The sequence below is a fragment of the Leishmania panamensis genome (genome assembly GCF_000755165.1).
Source record: "Leishmania panamensis strain MHOM/PA/94/PSC-1 chromosome 31 sequence".
Taxonomy (NCBI): domain Eukaryota; phylum Euglenozoa; class Kinetoplastea; order Trypanosomatida; family Trypanosomatidae; genus Leishmania; species Leishmania panamensis.
In genome coordinates this window covers 846,102-871,622 of record NC_025878.1, presented here as the reverse complement: position 1 = coordinate 871,622, position 25,521 = coordinate 846,102, and the positions used below count along the sequence as shown (strand labels likewise).

At 57.2% G+C, this 25,521-nt stretch overlaps 6 protein-coding genes across 6 annotated transcripts, besides 1 other annotated feature; all 6 read left to right on the top strand.

Annotated features, from left to right (window-relative positions):
- Window positions 1–155: 155 nt before the first annotated feature.
- Window positions 156–573: a repeat region.
- A 3,212-nt stretch (window positions 574–3,785) lies between these two features.
- On the top strand, window positions 3,786–5,627 carry LPMP_311860 (hypothetical protein; the record flags this gene model as incomplete). Its single annotated transcript, XM_010703275.1, has 1 exon — window positions 3,786–5,627. The coding sequence occupies one exon, from the start codon at window positions 3,786–3,788 to the stop codon at window positions 5,625–5,627; it is 1,842 nt and encodes a 613-aa protein (XP_010701577.1).
- Window positions 5,628–7,844: 2,217 nt separating this feature from the next.
- On the top strand, window positions 7,845–9,791 carry LPMP_311850 (GP63-like protein, leishmanolysin-like protein; the record flags this gene model as incomplete). The annotated part of the gene is made up of 1 exon (XM_010703274.1): window positions 7,845–9,791. The coding sequence occupies one exon, from the start codon at window positions 7,845–7,847 to the stop codon at window positions 9,789–9,791; it is 1,947 nt and encodes a 648-aa protein (XP_010701576.1).
- Window positions 9,792–10,849: 1,058 nt separating this feature from the next.
- LPMP_311840 (hypothetical protein) lies at window positions 10,850–11,236 on the top strand (the record flags this gene model as incomplete). The annotated part of the gene is made up of 1 exon (XM_010703273.1): window positions 10,850–11,236. One exon carries the CDS (start codon window positions 10,850–10,852, stop codon window positions 11,234–11,236), a length of 387 nt encoding a protein of 128 aa, XP_010701575.1.
- Window positions 11,237–14,306: 3,070 nt separating this feature from the next.
- Window positions 14,307–14,867, top strand: LPMP_311830 (tryparedoxin-like protein; the record flags this gene model as incomplete). The annotated part of the gene is made up of 1 exon (XM_010703272.1): window positions 14,307–14,867. One exon carries the CDS (start codon window positions 14,307–14,309, stop codon window positions 14,865–14,867), a length of 561 nt encoding a protein of 186 aa, XP_010701574.1.
- A 5,198-nt stretch (window positions 14,868–20,065) lies between these two features.
- Window positions 20,066–21,874, top strand: LPMP_311820 (hypothetical protein; the record flags this gene model as incomplete). Its single annotated transcript, XM_010703271.1, has 1 exon — window positions 20,066–21,874. One exon carries the CDS (start codon window positions 20,066–20,068, stop codon window positions 21,872–21,874), a length of 1,809 nt encoding a protein of 602 aa, XP_010701573.1.
- A 1,559-nt stretch (window positions 21,875–23,433) lies between these two features.
- LPMP_311810 (transcription like protein nupm1, putative) lies at window positions 23,434–24,813 on the top strand (the record flags this gene model as incomplete). Its single annotated transcript, XM_010703270.1, has 1 exon — window positions 23,434–24,813. The coding sequence occupies one exon, from the start codon at window positions 23,434–23,436 to the stop codon at window positions 24,811–24,813; it is 1,380 nt and encodes a 459-aa protein (XP_010701572.1).
- Window positions 24,814–25,521: the final 708 nt, after the last annotated feature.

Here is a 25,521-nt window from a genome sequence, read left to right as displayed (position 1 = left end):
CCTGTGCGCACGCCAGCGTCTGATGCTGCCACAGAGTGACCGGTGTGCGTCGAAGGAAGAGCTGAGGGGTGCCCTCTGCGACGAGGTTCACTGGCGAACAGCAACGGTGCCTGCTGGCTGTGTAGTAGACACGGCATCCACAACCTCCCGATGATGCCGGCCGCACCACCGTGGTAGCGCAGGGCCCAGCACCCACTCTGCCTGCGGAGGCCAGGAGCCTGCAGCCACCCCCCCCTCGGGTACGGCTGTACGGACCCTCGGCATCGACAGACAGACCTGGACGGACGCTGTGCCGGAGAGACGTCCGGCCCCCATCGCGTTTGCACCCCCCCCCGCTGCGAGTCGTGGCCGGTGCTTGGCGGCGTCCGTCCCACACCCAGATGCACGACTGTGGTGCCCGCGAGACGGCAAGAGGCCATTCTCGCCCGGCTGTGCGCACCCGCTGTCGGCCATAGCTGGCATGGTGTGTCGCGCCCGAGCAATGCGGCCAGGGGGCAGCAGAGCACGAGCGACGCACACGGAACGGGCGGCTGGGTGGGCTGCTGGGGCACAGGTGCCGGAGGCATGGCGAGAAACGCTTACCGCTGTTTGCGTTCTTCAGGCCAGTTTGCCGCGCGTTCTATCGCGACCGACGCATTTTTTGTCTTTGTTATTTTCCTTCGTTGTTTTTCCTCTTGAAGGTGCGCACGCACGCCTTACCGGCCCTCTCAACGTGGGTTGTGGCTGTTTCCCCCGTAGTACGCTGTGCAAAGCGTGTACACGGTTGTGTGTATCGGGGGCCACTGTATTTCACGTCGGGAAGGATGTTGCTGCCTTCTTCCTAGTCTTTCTCTTCCCTTCGTCACTCATCAGGTCTCGGTATGGGCATGAGAGAGTGCATCCACTTGCTGCTCTACGAGTGAGAGTGCTATGCGCGTTGTCATCGTCTGAGCCTCAGCACCGGTGGTTAGCATCTTCAAGACAGGTGATGGCTGAATTAGACTGTCTGCGTAAAAATGCTTCTACTCCTTCGCCGTCGTGAGTGGAGAGGGAGAAAGAGAGAGAGAGCGACACCGAGGCTGTGGGCGAGCCGGCATATTCGTCGCAGTCGACCCAACTTCTGGCGTGTGGGCTAACGCGCCGCTTACACCGAGGCCGCACCGGCAGGAATACAGCGCGTCTTGTTTAGGGGCGTAGGCACGCGTATATCCGGCGTTGGCGTACTGGAGAGCGTGCGCCGCCGCCCTTCCTTCTAGCTTCCTGGGCTCACCAAGTGGGGACAGGGAAGGGGGCCGGATGGGTGGCAGGACCTGCACCGGAGGCACAGACGCTGGAAGCAACGAGGGAGGAGGGCCAGAAGATAACTCAGGCCCCTTCTCAGAGGGAAGAGAGGCGAGGCAGGGCACTTGGAGGTAGCGGAAAGGTAGTTCTTGCACTGAACAGAGAAACCTCAACGGCCCCCTTCCTCCGATCTCGTTGCACCGCTGTTGTACTGAGAGAAGTGTGCGAGAGAGGTGCGAGAAGAACACGACAAACCCTTTACTTTGCCGGAGCCAGCGCACCCTCACTTACCGGTGTAGAAAGAAGGGAGGATGGAAGAGTTAGTCGTCAGTCGCCAGAGTACAAGGCATGCCCTCACTACACTAATACGTATGCGTAGGATCTTGACCGACACACGGAATTCTAACTACTGCGACGGCTCTTGTGCGAGACGCATAGAAACTTGGCGAGAGAAAGGGGCTGTTCTGGTGTGCGCTCGTACGAGTTTCACCTCCTCCACGCCTCTCCTCTACACGCACGCACACACAAAGAAAGCGCGGTGCGACACCTCTTACATTGTGAGAACGCTTTGCTTCTCCTTTAATGACACTCCCTACCACTGAGGGCACACACACGCACGCGCGCACGAGGCTCCTGTCCTCTTCCTCTACGACTTCCGATATACTCTACCTCTACCTATCTTCCTCTCACTCACTCTTCACCTTCCTCTGCTCTTATGCTTCACGCTTTGCCATCCCGCTTCAAATCACACCACCGTCTCCCATACACGTCACACGGCACATGTGCACTAGCATCTTGAGGTGACAACTGGTATTCAAACTCGCATGCAGATTACACATAAATACACACGCACACCATCTCCTGTTGTACTACCCTTGTGCTGGCGTGCGTGTGTGTGGGTGTGTGTGTGTGTGTGGGTCGGTGGGCTCGTTCATATTTCTTGGCGTGCTGCTTATCCTCCCTTCCTCACGGCGTGCACGTCTTCCTCTCTCACTCTCTCCCTCCCCCTCCCCCTCCCCTTGCACTGGGGTGTGGAGGTTCTCTCACGCCGAGACCCTTTGGATCACCTCCTATTGTTGTTGGTGTTGTTGTTTGTTTTTCATATTTGTTTGTCTGTGTTTTTGTGGGGTGTTCCCCCCTCGACGCGCAAATACTCCGTTGCTGTGAGGCAGTGCGGACGTATATACGTCCACGCTGATTCACATCACCAGTCCTAGTAGCCACTTTTGGGGGTTACTTTCGTTTCTGCTGGTGACTCTCCTCCTCCAGACGGCATATTATCTCTCTTCATTCGTGTTTTCGTCCACAGGGCTTTACGCGTAGGTGTCTCGACAAGCGCACTGCTTTGATTGCTGTGCTGTACTCGTTGCGTGACCCTGGGCGACGGTGAAGGTACCGTTTAGTCATCCTTCTTCACCCTGCACTTTTTATTTCTCTGCTTGTGTTGATTTTCTTTTCCCATTCATTGCACTACCTCTGCAGTGGTTGCTCACAAACAAGCTCCCGTCGGTGCTGGACAAGTCGAAGAGCCAAACAAAGGGGTACGGCGTAGGGCAAAGAGAGAGAGAGAGAGAGAGCATCGCCAGAGTTCAAAGAAACGAAAAACGATCTGCTTCTCGTTCTGCCTCTCCTTTCGCCCACTGCTTACAGCTGCCTGTGACTTTCCTCTGCAACCGAAATTCATTGCGCTTCCCGTGCACTGCCGCTTTGATCTTTTCCCTCTCTCTCTCTCATAAAGCCTCTCTCTCTTCCGCTATCGTCGCCAGATTTCATCAAAGCACGACCACGACACTGAGCGACTTCCCTCTCCTCCCCTTCTTCATTTTCTGTAGTTGTGCAGCTGTGTAGGTGTGCGCGTTACGTTTCTCGTTTGTTGTTGTTTCCCTCGCTTGTGGGTGCCCTTTGTTTTTGGAGGGAAGAGGGAGGCGGGAATTACGCTACGCGTCTCCCGTGGGGTGGTGGTGGTGGTGGGTCTTCGCTGCACTTTCTTGTTGGCCTTTGTGTCTTCTCGGCGGCGCCTTTCACCCCCCCCCCTCTCCTCTACTCCCTTTCCCTTTCCGCTTCCGCGTGCATTATTAATATTATTAGTGTGCGTTTGCATGCGCGTGTTGTCGGGTGAATTCTTTGTTTCAAGTTTTCGCGACCTCTTCATGAGAGCCACCCGTGCGTTTCTTTCTCTTACTTGTTTTGTTTTGAATTCATCCCGCAACTCTATCGCTTATATCCCTTGTCTGTGGGCTATCGCCTCAGCGCCTGCGCGTACGTGCGTACGGTGGTGGGCGCGTTCCTAAGCGCTCTTTGTAGGCGCTGCAGTACTTCACTTTGGCCACATCAAACTGCGTCCCCTCCTCGCTCAAAGCCTGCAAAAGATAGAAGCGGACTGCAGTGGCCAGAACCAAACAAACAAACAAAACGAGAAGGCAGCAGTGATTCCACTCACTCCCTCTTCCCTCACTTTCCGAGGCAGTAATTGGCTTGCCATTTTTCTTTTCGTGTGTGTGGGGGGGGAGGGGGGTGCTAGTAGTATGGAGAGTATTCAACAACCAAATGTGAGCACGCGTTTGCTAACGAGTGTGACCAGCGTTGTAGATGACGCAGCAGTACATGCAGTCGTGTTCTCGCCGCCACAGGAGCAGCCGGAGAGGTCAGATGAACCCTCAAGGCTCGTGTCTGAGCCGGCGCAACGCTCACCATCACCGGCGTCCAGCGATTCTGCGCCCAGCAACGACGATTTCCCGCCTTCCTTAAGCGGCGACCTACCCGCAGCGCTCTCCTCCATCATCTCCTCCCACGAGGCGTCGTTTTACGGCAGCCTTATGCTGAACCGGGCAACCAACCTGGATGAGCTGGAGGGCTGCACGAATCACACTGAGCGTGGCTGCATTGAGACGGCCACCGGTGCGGCAGCAGAGAAGTATGCATACGAGCAACGTCCTCCAGTCGAGGCGCACCTCTCTACACCCAGACACACGCTAGCTCAGAGCTCTGTGGATTGGACAGGGGACGAAAAGGAAGTTGTACTTGGTGCAGTGGCAGAGACTGCCTCATCGAGTGCCACGGCGAAGACAGCGGAGTCAGAAGTGGTAGCAACGCGCCTTTACAGCGTTGGCGTCGAGGAGCCCAGCTGCAGCGGCCGGCAGCCGCAGACGCACCACTGTCGCCTAGCGTCGCAAGCTGGGGATGTGAAAACACTCACAGAGCTCCTGGACTGGCGCACGCACCTTTCCGCTTGGCAGCAGTCTCTGGACGCGCATGAGGATCACAATACTGATGACGACGGCGCTCTAAAAGACACGTGCAGCGATCAGGCAGGCCACGTGTACCCCGTTGGACCTATGAGCAGAGAGAGAGCGCCGGCGTCGACGCGACCTACTATCAAAGTAGCGGAGGTGTTGGAAGGCTCGCAAGCGCCTCCACGCGGAGCTTCTTTGCAGTGCTGCCATGTTGGCCTTCACGGGACCCCAGCAACTTCGTCTTCCCCGAGCACACCCGCGATTACACCAGCGGAGAGTAATGCCGCTGGTGGGGGCAGCATGGCGGTAGCCCAACACCATCGCAGCCGACAAAGCCACGCCTCCAGCGACGCGGCCAGCCAAACGGAGCTGACTGATGCCTTCTTTGCCACCAAGATATCCTTGAACGCCTCCCCCCTTCAGCCTCGCAGCCCGGCGCAGATGGAGGAAGGGCACCCCCGGCACGCACAGCCGCATGCCCATTTAGTACCGCACTTCTTCTCGTACGAAAACCCCGTCACACGAGTGCCACCCATCCCTCACGCTACGATCACCGACGCCCGGGTCGTGAGAGACGGGGGGAGAACGAGCAAAAGCGGCAGACCAAGCGGTGCCGGATCGCCAACGTCGCCATCATCGTGGCGTCTGGAAGGCACTGAAGTCGAGGGCCACACTTCCCCAGGCAGCACCCAGCACAGGTCGCCTTTCAGTCACTCCCCGTTCTTGCACGGACTTGAACGCCGATCATGGGCGCGTAGTTCTCTGCCACCACCGGCGAACAACCCCGTTCTCCTCTACTCTACGCCACCAGGCGGCTTTGACGGCTATCGAGCCCGCGACAGCTGGAACAGCCCTCGCCCCGGAAACGGTAAGATCGCAATCAGCAGTATTGGCATCCCGCGTCAGCTCTCCCGCGATGTGTCGTCCTCGCAAGCGACGCCACGTACGCCGGAACCCTGGCGCCACAAGACCAAGGCCATGCTTCCCACAGGGAAGCCGGGGAAGGATCTGATAGCGGAAGATGAGTATCCCGTCTTCGCAGTACCAGTCGATGAAGAAACGAACAAGGCTGTGGTGGCGTTCGTCTCTGGGGTTATCCTGCTTATATGTCTTGTGTTTATATGTGCCATGTGACAGCGCAGGAATGGCACAGCAACTATGTGTAGGCGTCTGCGTGTGTGTGCACCAGAGAGAGGCAGAGAGGGAAGGGGAAAGGGGCTCTCGCAGTGTTCATCAGGTTTTACTCTTCCGGGAAAGCTCCACCACCACCACCACCCTTCCTTCGCTGAGTATTGTATGTCCCTTGAATCTATACGGAACTCGGCAAGGTAAAGATGTGCCGGTAAAAACGCGTAATTTCATCTTTTCCTCCCCCTCCCCCCCCCCCTTCTTCTGCACAGCGCGTCGCACAGGCGTGCTGTATCCTCCGTAGCGTGAGGTGTGCGCTTCGCTGTGGGGTTAACGCCCTGCTTAGGCCCACACCAAAGGACCCGTTGGTGACATTGTTGACCCCACGAAGTACGCATTCCCCCCCCCCACCCCACCCCACACACACACACACATCGGCGTGGCTCCCTTTTCTTTTGCTGGTTTTTTGTTTTTCTACCCAATTGGAGTTGTGTGTCTGCAGAGTTTGCGTTGTCCCTATACGAGGTGAAGGCGGCGCCGTTATCGACATCGTCTTCCCCCCCCCCCTACCCCACGTGGCGCCTGTCCTTCGCTGCGCGCCTTCGGTCTGCCTTTCCTCTGGAGGTGTTTTTATCGCACCCCCCCCCACCTGTGTGTCGCTCTCTCACGGAAACGAAGAGTGAGCGACCGACAAAAGGGGGGCAGAAAAACACAACGCGACACCGAATACACTCCGCAGCACCCGTACGCCACTGACAGCGTATGTAAGGAAGAGGGGTGCGAAAGGCCCACCAGACATCACAAGAAGACAAGTTTTGTGTGTTCTGCGCTCGTAGACGTCTTTTCGATGGCGTTGCGTGTCACGTGTGTGCACGAGTAGCCCACAATTATGGTCCTTTGCTGCTCCCCTTTTTGCTCTTGTCTTTTCTTTTTTTGCATTCTCGTCGACTCCCCACTCACCATACCCCCCCCACCACCACCACCACCGCCTCTTCTCTCATTACTTACCAAACATCGTTGTCACACGGCGTACTCACCGCACATACACAGACTCGTGTGCGTGCACGGAAGGGTCTTATTTCACTTCATATGCTACGAGTCAACACCCACCAAGCCAAGACGCACCTCTCGATCAGATTTTCCCCTTTGCCTCCTTCACTGGAACAGCCCTACTCTCCTCCAGCTCCTCTGTTCCCTTTAAAAACAAAAAACCCCACAACACAACGCACTGGCGTTCCCCCTTGTCATCGTCATCGTACTTGGTCGCTGCTCTCAGCGCTTATCCCCCCTCCCCCTCATCTTCCCACTCCTTCGTTTATTCACTTTGCTATTGTGGCTGCTCACTTTCACACGCCAACTTCACTTTCCTTTTCACCGCTGTGTACGTGTGTGTGCTCCTATCTTCGGCTTCAGACAGCCCACCTCACCACCCTCACAACACCTCCCTTCACCTTTCTTCCGCTCGCTCTCGCCTCCACCTGCCTCATCGTTTCTCCCCTCTCCCCTCCCCCCCCCCGCTAGCTGTAGCACAGTACCAGCTGGGGACTTCTATGACGCCAACTTGCGCAGTCGTTTCCCTACGCTTCTATACTTTGGCACGCACGGTCCGTTTCTGCCGCCTGTCTTCTCTATTATTTCGTGAAGTCGAAGTACGCCCACTTGGCTGTCTCCACCCCCCTCCCCTCACTGCGTACGCGTCCCCCCCCCTCGCTCCTCTCTACGCGCACGCGAACAGACAGCCACGACCCTACGCCGGCTGGTAGTCTGTAGAGTCTTCATCCCCCCCTTCCCACCGTGCGCTTTACGTACGCCTTTGTGCGTGTGTTTTGGCGCGATTTTACAGACGGGCACGTGTGTGTGTGTGTCTCCTCGTCTGTGTCCATTCTTTTTGCCTCTCCCTGGCCGGCAAGCATACCTTCACCTGTAGTTGGGCTGACCGCTTTGTTGTGAGGGTGTGTCTCTGTGCCACGCCCATGCGATGCGGGCTTGACTAGCCTGTCGTTTACTTTTCCTTCCCTTGCAGACTCTCTGAAGAGCGGCAAAGACGCACGCGTCCCGCACACGCCGTGGCTGCATCCATTGCACACTTTTCATTCTCGCCTCGCCTCTTTCTTGCGGGGCTGTCGCCCGCTCTCTCCCCCTCGGCCTCCCTCGCCCTGAGCAAGTCGCTTGCCGGTGTCACCACCTGTCGAAGTGGGCTATCCGTAGCGAGCAGCAGCCAAGATGTCGCGCGTACCCGTAGCGTCGTGGCGTCTGGGGTTGTGGTTGGGTGCCCTCTTTATGTACATCGCTTTCACCACCGCTGCGATCGCGTCCTCGGCTCTGAAGGTGGACTCAAACGCGGCGGACGAGCTCCCATCCCCGTGCGGGCACGGCCAGGTAGTCTCCGAGCAAAGCGATCTCCCTCTCACATACGTGACACTGCGTAGGAACAGCAACGGCCTACGCTATCAGGTCGAAGTGAATCTCAAGCGACTGAATGCCTCGGCCACCACTGACCAGCGCGCCGTCGAGCCGCGGGCCGCCGTCACGGTCAGCAGCGACAGCATGGACTCCGGGTGGGCCCCCATCCGCATTGCCGTCTTCACGCCCGATCTGGAGGACCAATCGAAGTACTGCACGGCAGTTGGCCAGATGCGCCCCGATTCCAGCGGCTCGCTGGTACGGTGCAGCAGTGTCGCTGATCTCTTGACGGATGCGAAAAAGAGAACATTGATCAGCTCGATACTGCCCCAGGCAGTCAGCATGCATGCGCAACGGCTGAAGGTGCGTCCACCAGCGGCCGACACCACCATCGTAGTGAACACCATGCCGGGGTCACACTGCGGCTCGTTCACAGTCCCGCCGGCGCACCGGACAGTCGGCGTGCCAGACGCGGATTTCGTCGTCTACGTGGCAGCGGGTCCGACATCTACTCCGAGGAGCTTCATGGCGTGGGCTGTTACCTGTCAGTACTACCCCAACACGGCCACGATCACGAGCCGCCCAGCTGTGGGGGCGGTCTACTTCAACCCACGCTACCTGCCTACCTCGATAGGGGAGACGCAGGAGGAGATCGACCTATACGGGGGCAGCCCGTTTGGTAGCACGAATGGTCTTCGCCGCGCCGCCGCCCACGAACTGCTGCACGCGCTCGGCTTCACCTCCGCCGTCTTCAAGGCACGCGGCATGTTTGCTACCGTCCCGTCTCTGCGGGGAAAAAAGAACGTGCCGGTGCTCAACTCATCGGCTGTGCGCGTGGCTGCAAAGGCCAAGTATGGCATCTCTGACACGGACATGCTTTATGGCGTCGAGCTGGAAGATCAAGGCGCAGCGGGCACCTCTCTCTCGCACTGGAAGCGCCGCGCCGCGAAGGACGAGCTGATGGCACCTGTGCTCAGTCTGGCACGCTACAGCTCCTTGTCGCTCGCGGCCATGGAGGATATGGGCTTCTACAAGGTCAACTTCAGTCAGGCGGAGCCTGTTGCCCTCGGCGCCACCGCAGGGGGTGCGCTCTTCACAGAGCCATGCCTGACGGGCGGCACCACCAACACCCCGACGGTGTTCTGCGACAGCCGCAGCTCCTCGGCGCGCAGCTGCACAGCGGACCGGCTGAGCATTGGACAGTGCGCCCTCACTACCTACTCCTCAGCCCTGCCAAGCTACGCCCAGTACTTTCCTAGCCAGCCAACCCTCGGCGGCTCCCTGTCGCACAGCGACTACTGCCCCGTGATACAGCCCCTCTCCAACACCGGGTGCGGTGGCGGCTCGCTAGGTGCGATGCCGGGCAGCGTCACTGGCGGCAACGCGCGTTGCTTTGACGCAGACGACCTGGTTGTAAAGTCCCCATTCACAAACGTCGGTGCCATCTGCGCCAAGGTGCACTGCAACAACGCGTCACGCACCTATGCCGTGCTGGTAAGCGGCGCGAGCATCTGGCTGTCGTGCGGCGGCGGTGGCACTGGGGTGACGGTGCAGCCAGCAGTGAGTAGCCCTGGCATGTTCATGAAGCGTGGCACCATTGCCTGTCCGCCCTACGACGATGTGTGCTACGCGAACCCGCTCGCCTTTGCAGAAGTGGAAGTGATCACCACCGCAGCGCCATCAAACGCGGCCACAGCTGCCACACACGGAAGGGTCACTAGTGGCCTTGTTGCTGTCGCTGCGTTGCTCGCTGCATGGGTCTGCTGAGGAAACGACCGTATGACCGACGGACACAGTACAGCTATACACGTGTATTGCTCGCCCTCTCCTCCACATCGTACTGCCACCGACGCGCACCCGCCGCCTCGTTTGCCCATCTTGTGCACCCGCACGGTCGGTCACTTCTGTGCGACAGTCGCTGCGGCTGTCTTGCGTGGGAGGTGCTCGATGTCGCCCGCCCACCGCGGCAGCTGCGACGGTATCAGCACGCACACGCACACACACACGAGGTGCAACAGGCACAGCCACTGCGCTATACGTGGCACTTTCTTTTCTCTTGTCCTCCCAGAAGGCGCCTTCCTATACGCCTCGCCGAACCGTGGAGCATACTTATCCCTGGCCTCAAACTCGGCGCCGTTGTGCATGCGGACGAGCATCATCGGCTGCCCTCCTCCCCCTCCCTCTTTTCCGCCTCTATTCTCTCTACGTTGCCTGCGCCCTTTGCCTGCCCTCTTTGACCGCCTTGTGTGTGTGTGTGTACGCTGTGCGATCGCTTGCAGCGCCTCTTCGTCATCGACACTTACCCGTGTAAGAGAGGCAACTGCTGGCCAGCTCGGCAAAGAGGGCATCGCCCCCGCCTCTATGAGCCGACACGCTACCGGTCACTCTCTCTATAAGCATCTCTTCGCCATCGCTGTGCCACCAGCAGTCTCTCCCCTGCTCCTGCAGCTCACGCCAACGCCGCATATCTCGCCTTCCTACTCAGCTGCTGAGAGGGAAGCCGTCGTTTGGCTCGGCGCCCGGCTTATATAGTCTGATACTCTTTCGCCAATTCCTTCCTTGAGTCGCGGCCTCCCCTAACAGCACCCAAGAACGAAACCCGCCTTCAGCTCAACGCCGTCTTGGGGTGGTACTTTAGCTCCCTCACGCTAACTGCGGCTCCTCTTCACACACACACACACACTTGTCTTCGGCTGCAAAGCCCTACCCCGGCACACCGGTGGATAGGCTCCCCAGCCCGCCGCAGGACTTCACTTGCCGCGGATTGCATGTGCTCCACATGCATCACCCCTTCCGAGGGCAGAGATCATGCTTAACTCACGGAGATGTTCTGCTGGGACAGACGACGCGCAGTGTACCTCTGCAGCAGCCTCTCTAGTGATGTGATCCACAACACATGCAACTGGCCTCCACCCCCTCCACTTCCCCCAACCCACCCTTACCCCGCCGCGAACCTCAACTTCGCCCGGCCACACTCCCATCTCCCCTCGCCGCACCCTCCTCTGCGCCCTCTCTTCTACACTCTATGCAAATTTGTGTCGGCCAGCCTTCCATGTCCATGTAGGCGTAGGCTGGCTGGTGTCTTGGACACCACGCACGGGCATAGATCGTCGACCCACGCGAAAGTGGCATCAGCTGCATGCGCAGTCCGGTGGAGCATTAGCGCACTACCATGCCCACCGCAACGGACACTGGCATGGCAGGTACCTTAGCATTGGTGTCCTCACTAGTGACTTCCGACACAGCGAGTGCTGCGCTGAAGTCCAGTAGTCGATCCCCTGGCATGCAGGGCGACACCGCCACCTGCGCAGTTGACGATGTCCTTACAAGCGCAAAGACTAGTCTGCAGGAGGGGCGCGTTCTTTCCGCTGTTCAGCTGGACGAGGAGCACATCAGCATGCAATGCGCCAACGGCAACATCATTGTTGTCTCCTTCATCACCACCGACTCGCTCTGCGACAAGCTTCCTATTACCACCCCTCACATCTCAATGGGCTTTGCAGACGCAGACTTAATACTGTACTCCTCCACAGACCCCACCAGCGGCAACTTCATCACTTGGGTAATCACTTGCTGATACTTCAGCAACGACAACCCCTCCGTCAGCATAGCCAACATGTCGCCCAAATACATCGCCGCCGACCTGCAGACTGTGCACGTCATCATGCACGGGGCTGCTGCGCGGGCTACGTGCCGGTGAAGACTCTCAAGGTGGCCGCAAGGGCAAAAGCGCAGTACGGCTGCAGCACGCCGACCTACATGGAGCTGAAAGACACGGTCAGCAGCGGAACCGCTCACTTGCACTGGAAGCGCCGCAGCGCTAAGGGCAAGCTTATGGCGAGCATCAGCGGTGTCGACTACTTCACCTCCACTCACCATCGCTGCTATGGCATGGGCTTCTGTGATGGCAACTACGACAAGGAGACGACACTGATAATGAGGCATTTGAAAGTAGGAAGGCTGCCTCCCTCCCCTCCCCCCAACACACACACACACACGGTGCGAGAGAGAGGAGAGTGCCGCTAGCACCAGGTATTATGCTGTTCGTATGAGCATTGGACTCTCGCTGATGGGTGCAGCAACTGAATTTTTTCGATTTCCTCTGGCATTCCTCATATTTTGGTGAAGTGCAACCCTGAGCCTTTCAACGCTAGCGCTAGTCTTCCGCACGCTTTGCCATACCCAGGCTGTGAAGGCAGCCGGTGTGCTTCTCTCTTTCTCTCCCACTTTGCTCTTACTTTGCTTCTTTTGTTGTTGGTTGTGTTGGCGTGTGTTGTTCGATGTGCACACGTCTGCCTCCTCCTTCTATGTGTGTGTGTTTTTTTACCCCTACGCCGTGCTTCGCCGCATGCGCTGCGCTTTTGAATGGCGTCGTTCTGGCTCTTCTACTCCGATCATTTTCTCCCTTCTACTCGGTTGTCTCTTCCAGGGCTCCCCCTCCCCCCTCCCCTGTCTCTCTTTCCTATTCAGTACTTTCATTCCCTCATTCGGATCATAGTTGCTTCACCATAATGGAAGCGCACCACACACACACACAGGGAAAAAAAGGAGGTGATGCAACTTCATTTGCCTCCGTCATTGTGCACGTGTGTCTTATCTGCGCTCGTCTTGGCTCTCGACTCCTTCATCTGCTTGGGTCCTGGGTGGGCATGGGCTGAGCAGGTTAAGTCATGCACGGATACGAGCCTGTGTGCGTTCCTCTCGGCGGAATACCACCCTATCTCCCTCCCCCCCTCCAATCAGGGCTGCGCACGAATGCGCCGTCAATGGGTTGCAAACGAACAAACAGAAGACTACGTGGTGCAAATGTACGCGCACTGGCCGCATCAGGCCGGTGTGTGTGTGTGTGGGGGGGGGGGGGGGGGTACCGCTGTTGCAGCAAACGAGTCGTGCGCCTCGAACTCCGCCTTTTTCTTGTGTCTGCCTCTCCCTCCTTCCCTCTTTCCCCCTCCCTCCCTCACACACACACACACAGGCGCTTAACTCACGCCGTTCGGCCCTCTCTTTTTTTCGTTTTCGTTGTGGGCTTTTGCTGCATGTGGGACTCTCCTCGCATGCAGCAGCGGCACCCACCATCATCCTATCGCCCGCCTCCGCTGACGTGTGAGTCAGTGGTAGGGGACATGAGTTGGGGGTACTCATGAACAAGAGGAACGGCACAGCGTCTCTTTGCCTCTCTCTCTCTCCTTCACCTCCTTAGTGCGTATGGCTCCTTTTACTTGTTTGGCTCTTCTCGTCTTGTCAAGTGGACTGGAGTCCGTCTGCCTCTCCACCCCTCTCCCTCTTTCGGGGTGTGCTTCCCTTCCGTCTCTCCTCTGCCCGTTTCTCTTCCCCGCCCCCACCTTTACCTCGCTTTTACACTTCTTACAAACGCGCCCTCTCTTTCTCTTTCACACTCACCTCCATTTCCGCTACCGTGGCTTTTCGCATGTCATCTGCGTTTGTTGTTGTTGTTTGTCTGCTCTTGTGTTTGATCGTGGCACCTGTAAGCAACTCGCTCAGTAGCGCCACGAAACTCTCCTTTTTTCTTTTGCCGCTGATGCGTGTGTGTGTGTGTGTGTCCCTTGGATGGGTAAGGAGTGGCTGGCCAGAAGCACGCGGGCATCATTCCGATACCCTCTCATCTGCTCGGTTAAAATGTCCGCGTTGTAAGCGCACCAGATGTCCACGCAGTGAAGCAAAAGCGATAGTTTGGGAACGCACGGCGCGTCGACGGGTGACACAGAAATAGCTCCCGGCTAGCAGCGCGTCGCTGTGGAGAATCGACTCAGATGTACGCTTCTCGCAGACGAGGTAACCCTCGCTTGGAAGTGATGGCAATCCTGCCGAATTCCCCACCACTAGTCTCCTCTCTACGCATCGTGGAAGAGAGAGCTCTCCGAAGAGAGAGGAGCAGGGAGAGGACATTTACTCATGTGGTCTTCTCGTGTTTACCTGCTGCGCTGCACACTGGATGGGGCTCAGCAATCTCAAAGTAGTCAAGATCAGTACTTCCTGTACTTCGGGTATATTCCCCCCCCCCTCTTATCCTTCCTGTTTCCCTTCTTGCTTCATGCATTCTCTGACAACGGCATGACACACAGTGTTGCCGCGCGAACCCCCTTGCTAGGAATCACCCAAGCGACAAGAAAACGCGAAGGCATAAGTCTCTCCCTCCCTCTCCCTCTGCCTGATCACATTTCTTTCTCGCTTCATTGGTGTCCCAACCGTTTTGCTGCTGCTACTCTCCCCTGAGCCTTTTCACTTCCCTCGCGAACAGAAACACGCACGCCGACTTGCCACATGGAACCTAATTTCTTTAACAACTCGGGGCTCATGCTCCTCTGCAAGGACGGCAGCGCCGTTCGCGCTATCGATGTTTTGAAGGACTCTGAGTACGTGCTTATGTACTTCTCCGCGCACTGGTGCCCGCCATGCCGCGCCTTCACTCCGCTGCTGAAGAAGTTCTACGAGACCCACCACGCCAAGAAGAAGTTCGAGGTTGTATTCATGTCGATGGATCGATCTGAGAGAGAGATGATGAACTATTTCCGTGAGTCGCATGGAGACTACTACTGCCTCCCGTACGAGGATGCGAAGTCGATGGCCCGCGTGTGGGGGGACTCATACAAGTTCAAGTCAATTCCTACGCTTCTTGTGTTCGAGAACGCAAATCCGCGCAGGCTGATTGCGCGATGCGGACGAAACATGGTCACCCAAGACCCATCTGCGGAAGCGTTTCCTTGGCCCGATGCAGACGCGATGCAGCCGACTGGGTTACCCATCTTTGAGTACGCCTGTAAGGCAGTCATTCTGGTTGGTATCTTGTCTCTCCTCTACTCGTTGATGAGCCGCAGCTCGTGACAGGCGTTCAACTCGTGCGGATGCATCAACGCTAACGCATCGATCCAATACGAGAGAGTCAGACGGCGTGGGGTATACGATTGGCAGCGCAGCCCTTTTTCCTTGGGTGAAGTGCGATGTGCTTTAAGACAACCACAGCAATTGTCGTCTTTGACTTCTCTACCCCCCCCCCTCTCGCGCTCGCCACCCCCTCCCCTCCCCCTCCCTTTCCCTTCCTCTCCTCTCTTTCGCTTATACCATTGAGATGGAAAAGAAGTCGTGGCATGTATTGCAGTTTCATTGGCGCCGCCCAGAAGATGTTGTGCACTTCGTTGTACGCCTCAGCGTCTCTGTGGACTACTGAACTGCTGCTCATCGAAACATGCCACCCTCGATTCGGGGTGGTACCTACCGAGCTCAGCTCTGCAAGGCAAGTGACTTCCTCTCCGTTAGCCGAGAGCTTCAGAAGGCGTAGATGATACGAGCAGCATCGATGTGCGTAGCAGCGCACGAAGTATGTGAGAGAGTCTTTGACGAAAGAGCAATGTGACCCCCTCACCCCCTCCCTCCCCTTTCTTCTTCTTCAGCCTCTACGAGTACCCACGCCTTCTTCCTCTTCATTGTCCCTTTGTCTCTCTCTCTCCCTATGCTTCCATGGGCTCCTCACTTCTACCCACCCCATCGCAATGCAGCTACAACTTGGCACATCACAGCAGCGCTCATGTGTGTGTGAGAGAGCGCGCAAGAAAGTGAACAACTACTTCGTCTGCGGTGAATTGAACACGATTCAGAGGAGTGTATCACCTCTTCTTCCGGTGAAGGGAGTGAGTTGTAGAGAGCATGTCGCCGTGCCGTACCCAAACACGTTCGTTCACACAGCTCATGCCATTCACATGCACGCACAGGCCACCACCTCTGTCACGATTGACCCTGTTGAGCTTCTCAGTGCGGATGTGATCTGCAGGCCTCACCTACTGCCGCTGCTGTCAGGGTCGACTACAGTGGAATGTCCACTGGTCTGACGCTCTGTGCAGTGTATCCATGAGTCTTGCGAGTAGGTGGGTAGTGGCGATGATGACCATTGCCACGCGTGAGCCACCAACCTGCTCCTCACACTCGGCGTGCACATCGTTGTTTTTCTTCGCAGTGGGTGAACGTATGGCTACCCTCCCTTCGCCTTCAGACAAATGACGAGTCGGCCTTGAGACAAGTATTGCAGCCGCACACACAGTACGAAGAAGGCGATGTGGACCCTCGAGTCATCAGTTCTCTACAGTGCAAGCGTCTAGACCGCCTCAGCGGCGTGTCATGCTGCATGCAGAAGCGCTCACCACCTCTCTCCTCTCATTCGTTTGCGGCCGTTTCGGCTCGCACAGGGGCGAAGAGGAGGACCTCCGAGCAGCAGACAACGGTGTTAAAGAACACGTTAAAGCAGCGTGGGTGGCAAAGACGGTGCTACCACTGCACACCTCTTCAAAGCTCGTGATGAACTCGCCCTGACGCAGTACAGCAGCAACTAGTCCCACACAGCACTGTGGGACTGCGTGACACAAGTAAGGCGTGCTGCCGTGGAACACTTCAGCGCTCCTCATAACGTGTGCGGCACAGTGTACACAGTGATGCAGATACCGCCTCTCTCTCCTCTCTCTATGGACTTTGCCATCACAAGAGCGGCATGGGCACTGGAGAGCGCCGAAAGAAATACGTAGTGCTTTGAATGCCGCGGTCGAAGGCAGGGGATAGCGAAGAGGACGACGACTTCGACGTGGAGCAAGGCGCGCTGTGGTGCTCCTTTAGCGTGATCGAGCGGTGTCGTCGCGCTCTCACCGATAGAAACACGCACCATGGGCCGCTTCCGCGTCGGCATCGACGAGGATGTTAGAGATGATTCCCGAGCGAGCCAATAATTTGGGCGAGTCAGTGCCTGCTTATAGTCTCTGTCCCCCTCTGGTCGCCTCAGGTGTGTCTTTGCGCTTCCCCAAAGATCGATGGGAGCGTTCCCCCGTGGGAGATCGACACGGTCGGTGGATTGCTGCGGCGGTGACGACCAAAAAAGGGGCAGCACTACGGCCACCGGGCGGATCACGCACTCCCACATTTCTGAGACGTAAGGACGGAGGCCAGGCGGATGAGTGCACAGCGCCGGTCCAACAGGCTCTACTGTCTGCCCGCTTCTCGCTTCCTCCTCCTCCTCTCCCGCACCTACTCTGCTCTGTCAAGGGTCGGACTACTCCTGTGCTAATGTATACTTTGCTCGTGCGTGTTGAGGCTGTTGTAACCCCGTGCAGCCCTCTGCTTGTTGCCAGCAGATTTCTCTGCCCCCCCCCTCTGCTTTGCTTCTCCTTTTCTATTGGTGGCCCAAGTGCTGCCGCCGATGTGGTGTGCTGCTGTTTGTGTCATTATTCTTTTCGTTTCCTTCGGGCATTGAGCTTCCTTGTTCTTCGCTAAGGCGTGGTTCGTGATGGTCTCCTTGTTCTCTCTCACCACCGCTACCTCCGTCTTTCTCTCAAACAGGTTTTCTCTACTCGGGCTCTGAGACTCTCTTTCGCGCTCGTGCGCGCACGCGGCTTAGATTCGTCGAGTGAAACAGCAACGTGGACTGCCCATAAAGGGTAGGGCGTGGCTTTTTCCTCTTACTGTTCTCTGCATTTCCCTCCCCCTTGGGCTGCCGGCCGAGTGTGTCTGCGTGTTCGTGGGTCTGTGCATCAGCGGCAAAAGGGAACACACGCACATATGACGACGGACGGATCGCTTCGTGAGCATGGGAATCTGAGCGCCTCAGTTGCCCTTTTGTTTTCCTTTCTTTTTTTTCGGGAGATCCTCCACACTTCCTCTATATGATCTCACGGCAGCCCTTCTCTTAGCCACTTTTGCTGGCGTTACATGCTGAACCGCTCGCCTCACCAATTCGCTCGTGTGGTTGTGTGGCACGCTCCCACGCGAGAGGGAAATCGACAGCGAATAGGATAAAAACCGCAACGTCAAACGCAGGTGAAGAGAACCGAAGGCGCTCTTAGTCGTGCAGCTCCTCGCTGCTATGGACTTTCCCTCTCTTCTCTTGGATGGAGAGAAAACACCCATGACACTGCGGCAACAGCGCACCCATCCGTCCCCCCTCTCTCTCATGTTCGATGTCAATTTTTCCAGGTAGGGCTAACGCTTTGTTGTTGTCGTATTCCCTTTTCCCCCGCCAGCCCACCCCCGTCCATAGAGCCGCAAGCACTTTCAAGCGTAGAGAACAGGTTGGATTGCCTCGTCTTTCACACGTACATGCGCACACTTCACTATTTTGTGTGGGTGTATGTGTGTGTGTGTGTGTGCTACTCCTTTCCCTTTAGCCCCACATCTGCTTACCTCGATTTCTACCTTGCGCAACTCAGCTCAAATAGTCTCAAAGACGCAGAAGAAACAGTAGCCTCATCTCCAATATTCCAGCACCTCGCTGGTGTGAGAGAACACGAGTCATAATGCATAGCAGCGAGTGGCGCACGGGCACACGCAGACTTAGGCGCACGCAGGAACTTTTCCGTATGGATGGCGTACAGTACAGCAGTATGTTACGTGCGGTATTGCTCTTCCGCGAGGCTCGCATCTTGCTTGCCCACTATCTCGTCTCTCTCTCTCCCTTCCACTTTATCTTCGATGTTTCCCTTACTCCTGCTCTGTCCTTCCCCTCTCTCTCTTTCCCCCTTCGCCTCCACCCTGCACACGGCAGAACCGCCGTCCACTGCTCTACAGCGACAGCCACGTGCACATAGCCGCATATCTTTAGGTCTGTGCTATTCGCCAGTCTCGAGCCAAGTGCTAAAGGAAACACAGTAAACTGAATGTCAGGGATAAACCGTTAATTTTTGTGTGGTACTGCGCTTCTCTCGTTGTCGTCTTGCTCTTTCCCTTCCTCGTCCCTCTGCTTCGCTCGCTCGCTCGGACCTCCCTAAGCTCGACAACACCAGAAGAAGATAAGCTCCACACAGTATACAGAGAGGGCTCGTCAATTTCTCTTTTGTCTTCCCGTCTCACTGAGTGCCAACCACGTCTGGTGCCTTTGGCTTTGTTTTCTGCTGTGGTGCGAGTGAGTGGGCCTTTTTTTGGTAGGGGGGAGAGTGTCGTATGGGTGACTCGAGTGAAGGACTTCCTTCGTCACTTTCTCGGCCCTTTTGTGTTGTCTCGCGTTACATGTCTTCTCCCACTGCTTGATAACATCATTTCCTCTCCCCTCTTTTCTCTCGGGCACGGGTGTGTGTGGGTGTGTGTGTGTGTGTGTCGCCTGGTTTGGCCCCTACGCTGGGTCTTATTCCTCTCTGTCGATTAGCGGACCTCACCGTTACATCCCCCCACCTCACCTCACCTCCGCCCTCATCCTTCTCCGATTTTCTCTCCACGTTTTCCTGTGGTTTGTTTGTCTTGTTTGCCTTTCGCGTTTCCGTGGAGTACCGCTGCTGCTCGAGCACGCGCTCTCCTCCTCCTCCTCCCCCTCCCCCCTCCCTCTATTAGTTTTTTTAGCTTTGGGGGGGTTCTGTTTCGTGTGTCACAGCTCTGTTCTCTGCCCGCTTGCGGTTATGCCTACTCCGGCTTCAGTGGCCTGAGCGCCTCTCTTTGCTTATGCGGCTTTTTATTTCTTGTCCCCCTTTGCGTTTCATTGTTTTTCGCCCCCGCCACTTCTGTTTCTCTTTGATTACTCCTCGGTGCATACGTTAGTCGGGCTGCGGTGGTGGCCGCGGTCGTTGCTGTTTGCTTTGACTCCCCGCGGTCGAAACAGCGATCACGTTCGCTGCTTGACGTCTCGGCTGCTGCACTTTACTTCCCTTTTCTCTCTCGCTCTCCCTCTCCCCAACACAAGCGAAAGTGTACAGGCACGAGGGCGTCATTCATTTCGTGTTAGAGAACGCGCGCGCCCTGTCCCAGCCAGTGCGCCAAAGCACATTTTTTTCGTCCAGCGACGCTCGCTTTGTTGAAAGACAGTCAGCTGACGCCTTTTCCTTCCTTCGTGCTGTTCTTGGTTGCTCCCTTTCGCTGTTGTTACTGTGATTACTTTGATCTACATTTGGCTCCGCTTGTAAGCCGTCACTGCCCCAAGCTGGCGAGTCATCGAGTGCACACAGGCCAACGCGTCTGTGCCCCTCACAGGCCTCGGTGGTGCGCCATTCCTCTGTGTAGGAACTCCTGCACTCTGTTTGGCCTCGCCAATTTTTGGCCGCCCACCTGTATAGGCGTTTGCCATGCACCCATCCACAGTTCTCATCATCGGCACCGCTGGCATTATTGGGGTCCTTGCATGCCTCTGGGGCATCATTCGCGGTTTCCAGGCGCTGCGCACGCGACCGCGCCGTGCGTATAGGGAGGCGGATAGTGTGACCTTTCAGCAGGAGGGCGAGTTTGGGGCTACCCCTAGAGTGCGAGTTGGCGTGGGCAGAGGCGGTAACAACACCGCCTACAGTAACGGTAACAGTTCAAGTCAGAATCTTCGCGACAACTACGCTGATCGCGACGCTATCGACTACCTCGGAGAGGGCAACAGCAACTACCATGACCTCGATGACGATGTTCCACCGGCATCGCCGAATGCGGAGCGTGTGGAGGGTATCCCTATAGAAGCCCGTGTGCGTCCACGGCGCAATCTGCCACGCTCTCGAGTTGTCGTGCATTATGGCGACCAGGATGTGTGCCTTGATTTCCGCGGAGTCGAACGCGTACCCCAGGCCGGCCCTCCGCCCCTCACACTCGAAGAGAAGCAACGCCTCGAGGATGAACGGAATCGCATTGCATCGCCGGAGCTTTATGGACGCGCTGAGTATGAAGACCGGCAAGCCTCCAACGTGAACACACCCACCGTGCTGCTCAACTCCTCCTTACTACAGGAGCTGCAGCGTCAGTACAGCCTGGTGTCACCATCCGGACGTGCCTTCAGCAACTACGCCAGCGAGAGCAGCGTGGGAAGCATGAGCTTCCGGCTCGGCTCGCCAGCTGGGTCGGCGCGGCGTGCACGGAACTGTCGGCAAAGTGCTACACCGAACAGCGTCAGCTTGCAGAAGGGCAGCTCTGGCGGTCTTCAGTTGCTTCGCCAACGCAAGAACTCCCCAACGCGCAATGGCGCAGGCGGCTGCACGAGCCCCAATCAGTTCCAGTACCAAGGGAACTCCTCCTTCTCGGCCCCACGAAACCGTCAGGAGGATCTGGAGAGCACCTCCGACGACTTTGAGGATGTTTCAGTGCACAACGACCTCTTTAATGCTTCTCGCGAGCAGCTGCGCGAGTTTTTGCTCAAGCAGGAGCAGCAGCCGCAGAATCGACTCTCTCCAATGACAGGGCTGGGCAACCTAAACGGATTTGACCAGATTAGCCTGCACGGCACTTTTCCTGTCCTCTTAGATCGCCAAGTGAACCCCGGGTCATCTGTGGCGAGCGTCAGCTCGGTCGGACTTGGTGGAGGGCGGACCGCAGCAGGCCCCGTAGCGTTTCCGCCTGGCCAAAGTGAGACACTACCGCCGCTCTGCAATCCGTCCGTGGCGGCTGGCACACCGCTCTTGGATGCCTCCTTCCATGGCCAGCAGCTTTTGCACACCACATCTGTCGACTCCGCCATGGTGGGACTGGCAAAGATGCCGTCCTGCCCTCACATGGCCTTGTCGTCACCGCTTTCCAGCGACCACCCCTCAGTGGGAAGGGCAGGTGGTGGCGCGCAGACCGGTGTCACGCTGCCTCACCCCGTCTTGTTGACGAGCACGGCATCTGCAAGCGCGTACCATCAGACGTTGCTTTCGGGTACCGCGCAAGGGAGCGGTAGCAGCCCCGGCGAACGTGCCTGTCACGTCGACACGTTCTCTCTGCCGCCGAATCGGTGGAGCAGCGGCCTGCGCTCGCCGTTCTCGCTGCCTGGGAATGACCCGGTGACCGCGCCTTATTCGCCAAGCGCTGGTACCGCGGAAACGCAGCCTTCGAATATGGCCTCTCCTCCCAGCGCGGTGACTCAGACACAAATGGCAGCGAATTTTTCCCGACGCGCAAGGAGTGCACACGGCAGAACGTAGTAGTGAAAGTCAGCGGCCTCGTTGCCTCTGCCGAACGAAGAAGAAATGCCGGAAAAAAAATTTTTTTATCGAAACGGAAGTGGCCAACGTGGCGGCTCTGTGAAGTGTGTGTGTGTGTGTGTGTATGCGAGTGCCGATAAGTCTGTGATGGATCTTATCTGGGGCGGGTGAGTGGGGTGAGTGGGGGCCTTTTCCTCTCTGTGCACGCACACGTCTCTGTGGACGAGCTCTGACGTTGCGCCGCTTATTTGAAGGCGGAACGGGAAAAAAAAAATCAAACAAAAAAAAGAGGAGACACGCAGAGGTGTCGGTGATGTACTCAAAAAGGGGGGCACCTATAAAAAAAAAACGTAGCGTGGCGCTGTGGCAGTGGCCCCTGTCGCACTGCGGATCGCTTGAGCAGAGGGCGGGAGGACATCTCCTTTGTTTGTTGTTGTTGTGTGTTTCCTTCGTTTGATTCACCTCTTACGGCATCAAAGTGGGGAGCGTCGCTTTCCCCGCAGCGCATCTATTCCGCATTTCAGCGATCCCTTGTGTGGGCCTGAAAATTCCCACTGCCTCTCTCTCCATCAACTATGGCTCCCTCACTCACCGCTCCTCCTGCACATACGATTACTCATGCCTCCCACCACAGTTGCTTCGTAAGAACACCTCTAACCATAAAAGGGCTGCCGTGGTGTATCGACCACTTCTCTGTGCACCTGATCGCACTTGTGCGCCTCTGCTTGTTTGCTTCATGTGTCTGCCACTGCGGGACACCGAAACCGCAGCGCCGAGCGACGCGCACCCCACACCTAACAAAGAGTAAAACGCAACACACAGACGCGTGTACAACGGATCAGTACGCCCACCTCCCTTCCTTCACCCTAGACCTACCTTGACAGACGACACCAACACACAGCCCGCCCTCCTTTTGGGGGTGCGCGTTGTGATTTCCTTGTCGCTGCTTTATTTGTTTCTCCTCCTCTCCTCTGGTCACATTTTTATCACGCGTTTTTTTTGGTTGTTTCGCTTGGTGTGTCGGTCTGTCTGTCTGTGTGTGTGTGGGTATTTGTTGTCTACTTCCTCTGTGCATATATCGAGCTCGAGCTAGTTACGGTAAGTACGTTAATATCTGCACAAGGAATCCTCTCCCTCCCTCCCCCTCTCTCCCCCAGGCACACGCATAGAAGTCGATATCGAGCTCGTACCTGCTGCGGCAGTATTGGTGTCTTATCGCAGCTTGCGGAGCTTCACATCTCTATTTCGCCTTTTTGTTGTTGTTTTTTTCTCTCTACTTCACGGCAGAGCACGGCACCGCTGAAACGGTCGCTCACCTCTCGTGCATAGGGAGGGGGGTGCGCACTTCTGGTTTCCTAACGGAAAGAGGGAGAAGCACCTAAAATACTCAACAGTCGAAGGGCTCTGTGAGCGGGCGTGGGCGCCCCTGTCTTGAGCACACCCTAGAGAAAAAAAAGGACACTGCTGAACATCGCATAACCTACAGTGATTCCCCTCTCGACAGCCTCTACCTGCGCTTTCGCTGTTCGCCACCCACTCCCCCTTTCCCTCTACTCGTGATGGACCTCTCTGTCACAGTCAGCTTCATCTTCATTGTCAGCGCTACTGTCTTAGGCTTCGCTGCGATGATCGCTTTGTTTGTATCGATGCCTTTTAGCTGCTGTAAAATCTCGAACGGTGATCTGGCTGATGGCAACCGCGACAGGCAACGCGCGGGCGCTGCTACCGGGCAGTTGGGCTCGTCCTCCAACGGCGAGGGAGCCGCGTCAGAACGTGAGTGGAGGGGTATTCCGCTGAACTCGCGGCCGCCTCGCCTTACCCCAGAGCAAGAGATCCTGCGCGACAAGGCAATGGAGCGGTACAAGCGACGTAAGGCCCGCCAGGAACGCCGTTGTCAGCGCCAAGCTGCCCGCGAGGCGCGCATGGCGAATATGCGCGAGGGTTACGGAGAAGACACAGCGAGCGAGGGCGAGTTTGCCGATGGTTCCTCTGTCACCAGTCGAACGACACTCGCGTCTGCTGCACCGACAGCGCGGACAGCGTCGACTGTCGCGTACGGACGAGGCTCCTACTTCCTACCTTCCCCCTGCGCCTGTGAAGGGCACATAGAGGAGCATGATGACAGCGACGACCGGCGCAGCTCACGCAGCAGCGGCTCGCGGGGCAGCACTGGCACTGCGCGCAGTCGTGCCAGCCAGGGCACCGCCACGACCAAGTCGCACATGCGTCACCGCCAGCGCCAGCGTCTGCGTCGTCGCGAGCAGCAACAGCAGGTGGATCTGTTTAATCAGTGGGCACGTATGCAGATGGTGCCTTCCTCAGAGCTGTCACCCTCCTCAAAGTCTCTCTCTGCGTCGTCGCAGCGTGACGAGGAGGGAAGCACGACTGATGAAGGTGGTCGTCGCCGCACCAAAGCGGCCTTCGGCAGTCGTTACCGCGTCCATACGCATCGGAGACGCTCGTCCAGCGTGGCCAGTTCAGCACCTCGTCCACCGGAGGACGTGCTCGGCACCGGCTGCTCGACGTACCCGTTCGTCATGAACGCCGAGCACGGCCATCTGGAGAGCCTCAGAGTTGGCAATCAGCACCCGGTGTCTGACAAGATAACAGTGGATGCAGACGGTAGTGAATACGACACGACGCCCTTCTGCCCATTTACGCACTCGAACGGTGCGACCGATTCGAGTTCGCCGCACGTGTCGCCGGCGGATCACTTACGATACGCTAACCGCACCGGTGAGCAGAGCGGCCATCTGCAGCCGCGCCGCCACAAGCATACGTGGAAAAATGTTGAGCACAACGTCGCACTCAGTGGTTTCTTTAACAGCCCTACGAATGATAACATGGCTGGCGCAGATATTCAGTCTAGGCCCCACTACAATGACGGAGAGCCGTCACACAACCCCCTCGGGGACCACGAGCATATTTTCCAGAAGTGAGCATGGCTCGTGCGATGAAGTGGGTGCGAAAAGAACGATATGAAGGGCAGGTGGTGCCAAAATACGGCATGGGTGCTTTCCTACTCTTCAGAAACCTCCCTCATTACGTATCCAGCCTTCCTCCCCTTCTCTACGCCACGCATACGGCGAGTCAGTCTGTAATTACATTCATGGCTGAGCAGTCGCCTCGCTCCGGCATGAGAAGCTGAGCACTACTGCAGCTGGGTATTACGCAAGTGGAGTTGACAAAACTGAAGAAAAAAACATGCCAGACTCTCGCCAATGGCCACTGACGTACACGTGTTAATATCGCTCACACCAGCTGACATGACAGCGGGGTGTACACCCGTGTGTTGCGCCGCTGAAGGCACGGCTGGGTGTAGACGGTAGGAGAAATATACAATCCAATCAGGAAGACTGTTTCACAGTGGCACCCGCTTGCACGCTCTGTCGAACATGCGCCTCAGCCTCTTTGGGGTGCTTTTTTCTTTCCTTCCGGGGCTCCGCCGCTCTTCCCCGCAGATTTCATTCCCGCGTCGTTTTTTTTTGCTTTTATGTGTGCACAAGTCTGGATTTCTCTCTCACTTGATAAGGTCGACCACCTCACCGGAGTAGCGCAGGGCCCAGCACCCGCTCTGCCTGCGGAGGCCAGGAGCCTGCAGCCCCCCCACCCACCCCTCGGGTACGGCTGTACGGACCCTCGGCGTC